Below are 13149 nucleotides of genomic sequence, written 5' to 3' on the forward strand. Positions count from 1 at the left end.
TCCCACTGAACTACAGAGAAAGAGATAATCCATTGCAGTTCCAGAAATGCAAACAGGGAGAATAATATTTATATAATAGGGTGTCAGGATCAATATATTAAGACATGTGGAAGTATTTTAACAGATATGAAGTATTTGTTTACAAACGTTATTCTTAAAAATTTTCATGAACATTTTCATAAACAAAAGGTAGGTAAAAAACACTGATTAGAATTTTATAACACAGAATTAGAATTAAAATGTCTTTGGAAAACTGGAGAAGTTATCACAAAAAAGAGAATGTAGGTGAAAAGAAAGAAACATAGGACACCAAGAAAAGCAGTGACTTTAAAATATATTGTGTTTATTAAAAATTGAAATGAAATTGAAGACTGTGATTGTATTTTAAAGAAAATGAAAGATGTAAATGATGTTAGAAATAATGCTAAGACCTGAGTTTATTAATATTAGGTTTAATTTCATGTAAAAGAGTCTAACTGCTATACCAAGGTGGTATTAGGCATAGCAGAGTAAGTAACTGCTTTTGAATGATATGCATTGTGAGTTCCTGATGCCCAAAATTTGTTGTCACCCTTTTCTATTAGATATTATAGTGTCTGAAGTTACACCAAAGACCTAGTCCTGGGGCAAAAATGAAATATTCTTGTAAAGGTTTGCCTATATAAGCTGATTTCAGGTACTGATATTAAGGTCACACTGGTATTGAGAGTAGCAAGAATGAGTTCAACAAAGGGAAAGGACACTCACAGCTTCTACTTTTCCAAAAGACTTTTTTAGGAGAGTCATACTTTTGGCAATACTATTCATCAATATGCTGCCTGAGGAACACGCCTTAGTTTTATAAGATAAACCATGTCTTTTGAGTTCCAAAAGGAATACAAACCATAACTTTATAAAATCTTCACTAAAATCTGTTTTCTTTTCACATATCATTTACAAGGAAATTTACTCAAGCCTCTAAAACAATAGAAAATGTTACAAAACATTGAACAGAGAACAATAACATTTTACACACATTTCCTGAAATAAAGAATATTCCTCAGAAAAGATCAGATACCTAATTACCTCGATTTTAACAACATATTCTTTATATAGATGGGTTATAGTCTCGAGCACAGAGACACCAAATAAACCAGCTCTCAATCACCTTCTCCACAGAAAACATCCATTTGACATAGCATTTCTCTTTATATATGCAAGAGCAGCCTCTGCTGGAGAAAGAGAACTATGTTCCTATTACAAAGTATTAACTCAAACCTATTTTGAACTGGAAGAACTCAGATTTCTTTCATTTTCAAGGTCTTAAAGATGTACGGGCCTTATCAAGTATATCCTTTCTGATTTTTGGATAAGTTGGATGTGCTTCAAGAACCTGTAAAAAAAGCAAAAACAAAAAACAAAAGAAAAAAATGCAAGCCACACTAAAATAAAAAAAGCATAAGAACTTGTAATTACTTACCAGGAACTGGGAAGTTACAAAACTTAGCAGAAATGAACATTGCATTAATACTACAATGCAACAATACTTTTTAAAGATGACATGAAATAGTAATACCTAATTATTGTAGGAAAAAATACGTACCAATGATATAAAATATATTTGCAATTTAGCTATTGATACACGTTATTTAATAAACAGGTACTGAGTTATTTTTAACCATTAACACATATCAGATTTAACTGGAATGATTTTGAAACATACACATTTACAGGCCTACTGAGTTTCGTTAAAAACAAGAATTCCACAAATGATCATAATGTATAATCTTATGTTAATGTACAGCTGTAACCTTATGTGAAATATTGATGTACAGAGACTCTGATCAATAGCAATCACCAAGGTATTACTATAATGAAGCTGACACAGCTATCTGGGATAAGGGACATTACATAATTCTTTTCTAAGTAGTCTTTTTTTTTTTGGAGTACCTAAGTTTAATATAAAGCCTTATATGGAATATCAATAGGCCACTGTATATATTAAAAAATTACAAATTACAAACTGTAATATTTGTCATTTTAGTAAGGGATCATTTAGTCGGGTATCAATTTGAGTGACTTCTAAATATTCATTAACTTATGAATCTGAATTCCCTAATTAGCAGCTTTAGACACACATTCACAAGAACTTCTATTCAGAACAATGGCTTAGAGACTCTAATAATCCTCAAATATCTTCTGATTTAAAGATTAAGTCTCATTTAACATATTTCTCCTCTATTCTGATTTAAATTTACTAGACATTTTGTTTTTGAATTAAAATTAAAAATTTATGATTGGCTTAAGCAAATTATTTTCTAAACTTCAAAAACTGCTATTGTCTCTAGGATATGTTTGATGAGTCATTTAACCAAAACGGTAGATCCTCTATCTTCATTCTTGGAATTTTGAGAGTAACTAAAAGTAGGGCATTATGCACCTGAAAAATTTTAACAAATCTAAATTTAAGTGTTACCTGGTGACATATGTCAATTGCATCCACGTATCTTTTCGCTTTTAAGTAATTAAATGCCAGTTTGTATCCTGTTAAGACAAAACACCACAATGATACAGTACTATTCTTAAAGCATACTGGCTGCTTGCATTACTTTTCTTTGTCTATGCTTTTGTTTGCTTATTCATTAGAGAACTCATAACAGAGGATGGTGACCATACAATGATGGAGAAATGATGAGATAATAAGAGGAGGCTTACATGAAAGGAGAATAGGCAAGAAAGAAAATGAATTTGAAAAAAAGGCCATAGTGGATATACTGTTGGGTTAGATTCTATCCCACAGATGTGACTGTTTCAACTTATTAAAAAAGTCTCACTTATTTCAGATTATGATAAAGACTCATCATAGGGCAGTTAATAACATAGCTTATTCATTTATATTGTATTGATTTATTTAGCACTTAACATGACAGGCAAACTGGTTCCTACTATCATGAAGTTTATATTATTAGGAGGGAAAAAAGTACATTTCTTAAGTAATTATGTAAGTAAATGAACAATTTCAAAACTGAGATATATGCTAAGCAGGACCCTGTAACAAGTCTTGGAAAGGTATAACAAGAAACTTAGTTGGAGAGGGTGGATGCCAGATGATTTTGGAAAACTGAAAGATAAACATAAACTAGGCCAAGGTGGTTATTACTCTGTGATTCAGAGTAAAAGTGTAAAGACCAGTGGTGGACAAACAAATAGGCAACTGCATCTACAGTACAAGGTGAGTGGGCACAGCAGGTTAGAGAGCAGCCCAGAAGGGAAATGATTAGTTATAAGATACTCCAAATCAGTGATTAGCAACAATAATCATAATTACTGATACTGAAAGGTCATGCTCCAAATACAAAAAATTCCAAAGAAAGTTTTAAGACGTTTCTTAAATGATTATTATTCTGCTATGAGAATGCTCTAAGAGTAAGCAAACTCAGGAGACAAGAAAAATGGCAGTGTACTCGATAAGATATAACATGACATAATATTTCAATTTACCTCTAAGAGATTTGAATAGGGAAATCTGAACGCTGCCCTTGGTCTCTAATCAAAGTTCTAGAACAAATTTTAAACAAATGTTTGAAAAGAACTACTGGGCAATGTAATCATGTGGTAGCAAAATGTGAAATACGAATTATGTCTTCAATACACACGTACACACATGCACATAGAACTTTCAAATATAAAACAACAAACCTCAGAAAGGTAAACCTGACATCATTATGAAGGAATTTTAAAATGTACTAACAAGTAGTTTGAGATATTTTAAAAGGAAAACAATTTAAGATGTCATTCCAAAAATACTTTACCTGAAATTAAGAGCCAAAAAACCTTGATTTAAGTTTTGGTTTCTGCCTTTCTGATTAGCTTTGAGACATTAGGCAAATCATTTGAGCTGGTTAATTTCAAGTTCCCACATCCCAAAATGGAGATAAAAATTCCTTTCCCCAAACCTTGTAATTCTGAAGACCAAATGAAATACTAAAAAATGTTAAAAAAACTTTGGAGTAGCACACAAATACCAGCAATTTTTTTCTGTGCAAATTCTAAATTAGAAGTACAAAGTATTAATGTCTGAAGAAACTTGATAGATGATTTTGTTTAAAAATTTTGAGAGGAAATAAAGGAATAGAAATGCAAAGAACATGTGTACAGCACCTGCATTATACCTGTCAAGCTTGTAAAAATTCAGCTCTGTAATCAGGAGACAAATGAGAGAAAGGGAACATGAGTAATTAAATAGTCTAATGACTGTCATTTAAGCTGAGACTGTGTGTGACGGGAGAAACATGAATGTGTTCTCTCATTGAACCTCAGTTGCTGTTCATTGAGAACACTGTAACATTACTCAAGCCTGAATCCCATGGACAGAATGTGACCATGATTTTTTTTAAGTATATCCTGACAAGTGAAAAACTATTTGTATTATTAACTTGACCAGGCAGATTGGGGGTGTAATGGATGGAGTGATAATATTAATAAGGAAACTAAAGAATCAAGAATCTCAGAGAAATATTTATTTACTAAAGAGAAGTTGGAATCACTGATAAAAACATCTATAAAATACAAAGATGGCTCAATGAAAAGAAATAGTAATTTGGAATCTCTATATTTGCTGAAATTTTTCAAGGAACAAAATATTTAAATAATAACTTTTAAATGGGGCCTCCCTGGTGGCACAAGGGGTTGGGCACCGCACTATGAGGCAATCCGCAGCCTCTGCAGCGTGGGTTCAATCACCGGCCGGCCAGGGAGAAACCCACATGGCGAGGAAGACCTCTCTTGTCTCGCCCGCTGCTCCCCTCAGCAGTGTATTTTGGTCGGTCTGTCTGTTCTGTTCCCCACTCTGTCTCTGGTGGATCCTCTCACCCCCCAACCCCGCATCTCTGGCCTGTACCCCAGCTCTTGTATGCATAAATAAATCTTAAAAAAAACTTTTAAATGAATCTTTTCTGTGTAATAAACTGTCAGAATTACATATATTTTAAAGATGCTAAGGAATTTTCACTCTACAAGCTGACTTTATTCTGTAAGATGGACAACACCTAAGAAGAAAAAATGCTATTAACAAATTTTACTTCCTGTGCTCTATACAAATCTGGTCAAACAACAGGCTCCTGAAAAATACAAGGTAGGGGGAGTCCTAAACTGACAGCATTTAGCGTAAAGATTACCTGTCTGAGTGCAAATTAAATCTGAGTCCATAGTGTGACATGGCTGCTAGAAAGACAAATGGCATCTTAGGCTAAACTAACAACCACTAAGTATACTTAAAAAGGAGCTTCATTACACATTCAACTATTTCTTACATCATTCTTAAGAACTTGTTCATTTCTGGTACAACACAACAGGATTAACAAGGACAAATATAACGTTTTCCAAATTAAACTTATCTGGCCATGGAATCTCATACTCAACTCTTTCAAACCACCCCCCCCCCACCATTTTACTTACAGAAATAGTTATTAATCTCATGAAGTATGAGAAACATTATTTTAGTTTCCAGAAGAGGGCATCAAGGAAGGTAAAAGACTCAAAAGTAAGTTTCGTGCTTTAATTCAACTTCTATAAACTTTAATTCATTTTTATACTGTTGTTAATTTTTGGACAATATTTAATTTCTCCCCTCAGGTGTAGTTCCCATAGTTCTACCACCCAGCACTTCTACTCCTAGGAATCTACTCATTGGACACAAAAACACTAATTTGAAATGAAACTTGCACTCCTATGTTTATTGCAGCACTACTTATAATAGTCAAGATATGCAAACAACATAAATGCCCCCAAATAGATGAATGGATCAAGAAGATGTATATATACACAATGGAATACTACTCAGTGATCAAAAAAATAAGTAAACTCATGCCATTTGTGGCAACATGGATGGAGCTGGAAGGGATTATGCTAAATGAAATAAGTCAGAAGGAAAAAATAAATATCGGATGGTTTCACTTATGTGCAGAATATAGAGAAACCGAACAGAAAGTCAGGAAAAAGACAGAACCTGCAAGGTGACCACAACTCTGAGGCATACAGGAGGAAAGGAGGAGGGAGAGGGGTCAAGATAGGGAAGGGAAGAGCACAGGAAACTGTGGAGATAATTCAATCTTTTTTATTAAAAATATGATTTAAAAAGAAAAGAGTGGCCTCCCTGGTATTGCAAGGGTTAAGACGCGACCTATGAAGCTATCTGCAGTGACTGCAGCATGAGTTCCATCCCTGGCCAGCCAGGGAGCAACCCACTCAGTGTAGCAGACTTCTCCTGACTTGTCTGCTGCTCCCCTCAGCAGTGTATTTCAGTCGATTTGCCTGTTCTGTTCCCCATCCTGTCTCTGGTGAATCCTTTCACTTCCCCACACCTCTGGCCTGTACCCCAGCTCTTGTATGCATAAATAAATAAATCTTAAAAAAAAGAAAAGAGGTTTTTTCTTAAAAAAAAAAAGAAAAAGCAAGTCTCAGAAAGAATGGGAATGTAACTGAGGATGGTTTGAAAAGAAGCCTTAGGAGAGTTTGCAATTAGAGGGTCACTTATGTAACAGGGAAAGGACTCTGTTGATTGCTCCAGAGAACAGAACTGGGCATATTTCAGCTCAGTATAAAGACAGAGCAGAAGAGTATGGGGATGAAGTCTCTGACTTTGTGAAGTCTCTCACAATGTGTGCTGAGGCTAGTCACTAAGTATATTCTGGATGCCACCTTGCAGAAATCATTTCTCAAGTTAATAGTCTACCACTGGAACAAGATCATGCTTGTAGATGTTTAGGAGGATAAAGAAAGTCCACAGTCAAATTACTATGGGAAACATGTCCCCTCTGTGATATCCATAACAATATACATCAGGGTTTAAAAGCATCGAGGAGTTCTTCAGTGAAGAAACCTGTGGAACTTGAATCCATGCTTTGTCTTCCTAATTTACTTGTAGCACTGCCATTTTGGAAATAGCAGAGGGTGAAGGGAGAGAAAGGGGAGGAATTTAGTGAGATGTCCTCTGAGGGGACTCAGGAGTTTGAATCTCAGAAAATTATACATAATAACTATTAGTAGTCAATAATCTACTATGAATATAAATTCTCAGGAGTGACAAAGTTGACTCAATGTATATTTTGTTCTTAAAAAGAAAATCAAATGCATATAAGTGATGATTTACAAATAAAACACAAATTTTCCTGTGAAAATCTAGTATCTAATATGTCAAACTCACCTACTGCTGGATGTGTCTGATTGCCATGTTTCCATGCCATCTCATAGTTTAAGGCAGCATCTGTATATGCCTGCTCTTTTTCCATAATATATCCCATATATTCATGAGCTTTGCAGCAAGACTGAAGAAAAATGGAAGATGTATCAACAGATTTAACTTGATACCACTTTACACTTGATACTAAGATATTTATAGGGTGCTTATAATTATAGCAACCAACTTCATTAACTTATTTAAATGGCATATAAAACAGTTTTCAACCTTGGCTATGTAATCACATCATCTATGGGACATAATAAAAGGTTCTGTTGCCAAGTTCCAACCATAAACCCATAGAACCAAGATTTTTGGGTGAGAGGCAAAGACATGTATATTTTACACATGCACCTATATACTTTTTATTACAAGTTATATCAACACATAAATATAGAAATAATGGTATAGCAAATCTAATCAACCTAGAACTTATCTTCAATAATTAACTTAGGGGCCTTCCTGGTGGTGCAGGGGTTAAGACACAACCTATGAAGCTAACTGCAGCCACTGCAGCACCAGTTGGATTCCGGGCCAGCCAGGGAGCTACCCACATGGCGCAGCAGATCTCTCTTGACTTGCCTGCTGCTCCGGTCAGCAGTGTATTTCAGTCGATCTGCCTGTTCGGCTCCCCACTCTGTCTCTGGTGACTCCTCTCACCCCCAACGCCTCTGGCCTGTACCGCAGCTCTTGTATGCATAAATAAATAAATCTTTAAGAATAAAAATAAATTAACTTAGGACTAATACTGCTATACTTCTACCTCACCTGGCATTCTGTATTATCAGAAAAAAATACAGATATTATATCATTTCATTCATAAATATTTCAGTGTTCCTCTGTAGGAAAGAAAAAATACCTCTCTAGGTATTTTCTGGGAAAAAATACTGAAAATGCATTTAATACACTTAACCTAACTACCAAACATCATAGCTTGGTCTAGCCTGCATTAAATGTGCTCACAATACTTACATTAGCCTACATCTGGGCAAAATCATCTAACACAAAGTCTATTTTACAGTAAAGTATCGAATATCTCATGTAGTTTAAGACAACCCCAGAAAGTTGTCTTGCCCTCTCCTCCCAATGCGCAGCTGGCAGCCTGCAATCCTGCAGAGTCCTCACCAGAATGCAACCATGCTGGCACCCTGAACTTAGACCTCCATTCCAAAATTGTGACAAATGAAAATTCTGTTGTTTATAAGCCACCAGTATATGGTACTTTGTTCTAGCATCACCAGTTAACTAAGGCAATTACTGAGATTTTAAGTACTCCTTTAAACTGTGGACCCAAAGTAAGTATTTTATTTGTTTCTCCCTGGTCTGGCACTGTCACAGATGGCATGTTCTTCCACCATGAGGCACATAGTATCAGATTCTCTATGATATTATATCCATTCATTTATTCATCAAGGTTGGAAAATGGTAACATTCCATCAATTTTTCATTTATTAGCTGGAAAATATCTATAATGAGAAACATTTCTTTTTCTACTATTACCCAGTAGTTCACACAAAAAGCCAAGACAAATGCTTCACTCTTTCTCTTTATTTGCCAGATTTAGAAATAATGGTCAGTGCATTAGTACATTTCAGTGGTGACCAATGAGGGTTTTTTCCTTCTTATTTTGTTTTTGTGAATTCATGGATTTAAATATAGTTGGGATGTTTTGATTCAATGCATTTATTATTCTTATTGATAATTAAAATGCCACCACTTCAGCTAATGGAAGCATCTTCATGTTGGCTCCTGAGTACTTGATATAACTCTAATCATTTTTGATAGCTTCCTTGCCATCTGGTTTAACAAGATGGTCTAATGTCATCTTGTACATTTCCTGCCCCAGATCTGGAAGATCTCCATTTTTTTAATTTTATAATTCAAGGTTTCTAATCTTTAGTTCCTGAATTTTCTGCTTCCAATATGAGCATGCCCAGTCAGCAGGGCTGACACTTCTAAAGTAACCGTCATGTTTAACCATGCAGCTTACTGCTGTCAGTGTGCAAGCAAACTGAAATTCTGTCTGCATGGAAATGTTAAATCCCATGCAATCTTGCTTAATCCCACATTAGCACGTATGGGCTAACTACTAGCAATTTAGATTTTTCAAAGCCTATTAATGAATATTCTGCTTTTTAAGGTCAATTTAACCTAAAAGTAGATGAAACAGATCACTCAGAATAGTCTATAAATTCATAAATGACTTGCTGTTTTAGGTTCTAAAGATTCTAAGAAAATAAATTGTATTAGATTATCTTCTTTAAAAAGGAATCATTTTTTCACCCACAGAGTATAAACCCGAATCTCTATTGTAATTATGATTCAGAATTAACTGAAATGAATCCATCAAGACAAATATCCTCAAGTTTCCAAGCTGACTATAATTCCTTCTCAACAAATAAAAAAATCTTTACTTAAAAAAAATAAGACATCCTTTTTTATAATTAAACACTAAAATGCCTATTAGTAGAAAGTTTATATTTTAAGGATTTTAATTTTGTATCTAAAGATAAGGTACAAACATATTTTTGTTAATAAACAAATCAAATTAAATGCTAAGAATACTTCTCCCCACAAAATGTATTATGTACATTGGATTCTAATATGTGCAAACAACATGCAGCTACAGTAAATTCAAGAATATTTCTTTTTTTTAAAAGATTTATTTATTTATTTATGCATATAAGAGCTGGGGTACAGGAAAGAGACATGGTGGTGAGAGGATTCACCAGAGACAGAGTGGGTAACAGAACAGGCAGATCCACTGAAATACAATGCTGAGGGGAGCAGTGGGCGAGTCAGGAGAGGTCTGCTGCACCATGTGGGTTGTTTCCTGGCCAGCCGGGGATCGAACTCGTGCCGCAAAGTGCTTCCTAGTGCAGTGCTTAACCCCTTGCGCCACCAGGGAGGCCCCTCAAGAGTATTTCTTAATTGAGGGACAGATGTCTGTAGTGATCTTTTGCTATTTTCATTGGTTCTGGGATGACATGGGTAACATTCCAAAAAATATCTTCTGTTATTTGGAACACCACAGCTGAAACTTGAGACTGCATAAATCTCTAATTTCTCTTTTTGTTAATGTGTATTTCCTGATTACGTTGAGAATAAACATTTAAGGGCCTCCCTGGTGGTGCAAGGGGTTAAGACACAACCTATGAAGCTATCTGCAGCCACTGCAGCATGAGTGATCCCCGGCAGGCCAGGGAGCTACCCACATGGCGCAGCAGACCTCTCCTGACTCACCCGCTGCTCCCCTCAGCAGTGTATTTCAGTCAATCTCCCTGTTCTGTTTCCCGATCTGTCTCTGGTGAATTCTCTCACCCCCCAACACCTCTAGCTTGTATCCCAGTTCTTGTATGCATAAATAAATAAATCTTTGGGAAAAAAAACATTTAATTTTCCAAAAAGACACAGAAATTCTTAGAAATGGAACACTTCTATTTATTATTGAAAACTTATACAACTAACGTTAACAATAACTTTTTAATCACCTACCCTATTATGACGCAGGCACCGTTTTAAAAGTTCTTCTGCCATGTCATATTTTGCTGATTGAATATAAATATCAGCAAGTAGCAGCCAACTCTTCTCAAAGTCCTCTGCATCAATAGGATTCCAGTTCATTTTTGCAATCCGTTTCAGCTGGTTCCTGGCTCTTGGAGTCTGTTTTAAGATCATATAAGCTGTTGCCATTCCCAATAGTGCTGGAATGTGATCCTTCTGTAAGAAAATAAAATTTTAACCCCTGGATACAAAAACATAAATGTCCTACGTTTAAAAGGAAAACACATGTTAAGTAGCAAGTGCTACACGAAATAAGAATTGCCGGTGTATTTTATTTCTGGCTCCACACAGATAACTGTGAAAGTCATTATTTAACACATCAAGTCACTTTAAATTTGGGCCAGGCACCATATGGAATCAAGATAATTCAATAAGTATCTAGATACCATAACCACACGTTTTCAGACAATTAAGGCAACTGATTGGCTGTTAAAGTTTTGTATAGAAACAGAAATCAAACAATTTCTTTTTCAGTGGAATCCTAATTAAGCATGTGAATTTCAAGTTTAGTATGCTGGTTCCTTAGTTCTTTAAAAAAAAAAAAACAGGAATACACAATACAGGAATAAAATTATAGTCTTTATCTATATTGACAATAAGTGCTCCTTTGCACTCCCTTCTCATTTTAGTCAAAAGCTTCATCTCCCAATAAGATTTGACCAATAAAGTATTACAAATGAGGCATGCAATTAATTATTTGGAAATTATATGAAATAAACTCATGCCTTAAAAATGCTTTTAGATTTTGTGTCTGCAGCTTCTTGATAGTGTCTATAAAAATGGTCTTTTAGACAGTTCAAAGTCAGAAAAAAACCACTCTGAAATCAACACGCTAATAAGAATTGGTATAAAATGGAGGCCATTAACAACCTATTGAGAAAATCAACTTACCTAAGCAATAATGTGTATGTCCCTGAAAAAGTTACAGTACATCTTAATTTTGGAAAGGGACTGTAATATTTTTATAAAGAAAAAGACTTCAGTTTAAAATACAAATGAAAGATGAGAAAATATGATTTAGAAATTACAATATTATGCCTATAATAAAAGTAAGGTAGCAAGTTTGGGTAGCTAATAAGTAATTTTGCAAAAGGAGAGTAAAGTGGAAAAATATTGAAAATCCTACACTAATCATGGTTCCAAGTCAGGAAAAAGACCCTGAATAGAACATCTCATTAGAGGTTGATGAGATCAGCTTTTAGGAATATAAAACTATAGTACCGTGGCTGTAATTCTATGTGTAGCCATAAATTTCTAGTATATCATTTGTTTCCCTAATTAAGGAATGGCAAAAAAGTTTGAGTGACACATCTGATCAAGTGATAGTAGATTCTGTAGCTACATGAGTATTATTATCAATTATTGAGCGCCAGCCTCACCCCAAGCGTGCTAGAGAGAACTGAAAACAGAGGCTTTCTATGTCTTTGTCAGCCAAGTCCAATACAGCCCAGAAGAGTTCTGTTTAACACTGCCCACGTTTATTCACATACTGAAAACATCCTACACTATACATTTAAAAATAAGCTTATTGATTTTAAAATCACACATCTTGAGTTTCATTAGAATGAGTCAATTCCTCCCAGCTTCATCACTCCCTAATGCCCTGAAGAATAGTCTCTAAAACTGCAAAACTGATTTCTACCATCAGCATTAGCCCACGGTAGCTTTTCTGGTGCAAACATCCTAGCCAGGGTCAGCCAGTTTCTCTCTTTCCATCTCAATCTCTCAATGCTGCAGCGACCTCTCTTTCCATCTCAATCTCTCAACGCTGTGACTTATGATCACAAAAGGACTATATAATGCAATTGAAAACAAGATACTTTTATGGTTCCAGGTGAGAGGAAGAAAGCAAGTGGAAACATGTTCCTTGGGTTTAATGTATCTTTTACTGGCTCCTCTTGGGACATCCTGTCACCTCTTTTTCAGTCCATCTGAATACTGCATCATGCTGAGAATTTACTCTTTGCTTTCCTGCCTCTCTCTTCATACCCTCCCTTAAAACCAGAATGCATTTCTACATCTCTGCCTGTGAGAGTGTAACTTTGCCTGGCACTTCTTAGACCATGCCATCTCCACCTGGTACCTTCCTTACACTTCCTCCTATGATACTTTTATTTGCATTCTAGGACAGAATGTAATACATTTTGCTTTGTACTACAGTCACTATGCTTGTCTCAGCTTCTCTAGATTGAAGAAAGGCACTAGACATTGTTTATTTCTGTGATTTCCACTGGGCTCTGCACCACTGGCTGCTTAATGAATATTCACTATATTTAATGTATGCAGCGTATGAGTTAAAAGAAAAACATAACATTAAAATTTGCTGTTTTTGAAATTTCAGTTCATATATCAGTCTTTGGAAAGTATAG

General features: G+C 35.1%; 1 protein-coding gene across 1 annotated transcript in view; it reads right to left on the reverse strand.

Moving 5' to 3' along the window:
* Positions 1-1294: 1294 nt before the first annotated feature.
* The window catches only part of TTC21B (tetratricopeptide repeat domain 21B), a gene marked incomplete at both ends in the record, with an annotated part of 62693 nt that continues 50838 nt past the window's right edge, over positions 1295-13149 (reverse strand). Inside the window, 4 exons of the mRNA XM_084229831.1 lie at positions 1295-1372; positions 2456-2523; positions 7184-7304; positions 10712-10936. Coding sequence (XP_084085957.1) covers positions 1295-1372; positions 2456-2523; positions 7184-7304; positions 10712-10936 — 492 coding nt within the window. The remainder of the gene's footprint in view (positions 1373-2455; positions 2524-7183; positions 7305-10711; positions 10937-13149) is intronic.

Source organism: Talpa europaea (genome assembly GCF_964194135.1).
Source record: "Talpa europaea genome assembly, chromosome: 1".
Classification (NCBI taxonomy): domain Eukaryota; kingdom Metazoa; phylum Chordata; class Mammalia; order Eulipotyphla; family Talpidae; genus Talpa; species Talpa europaea.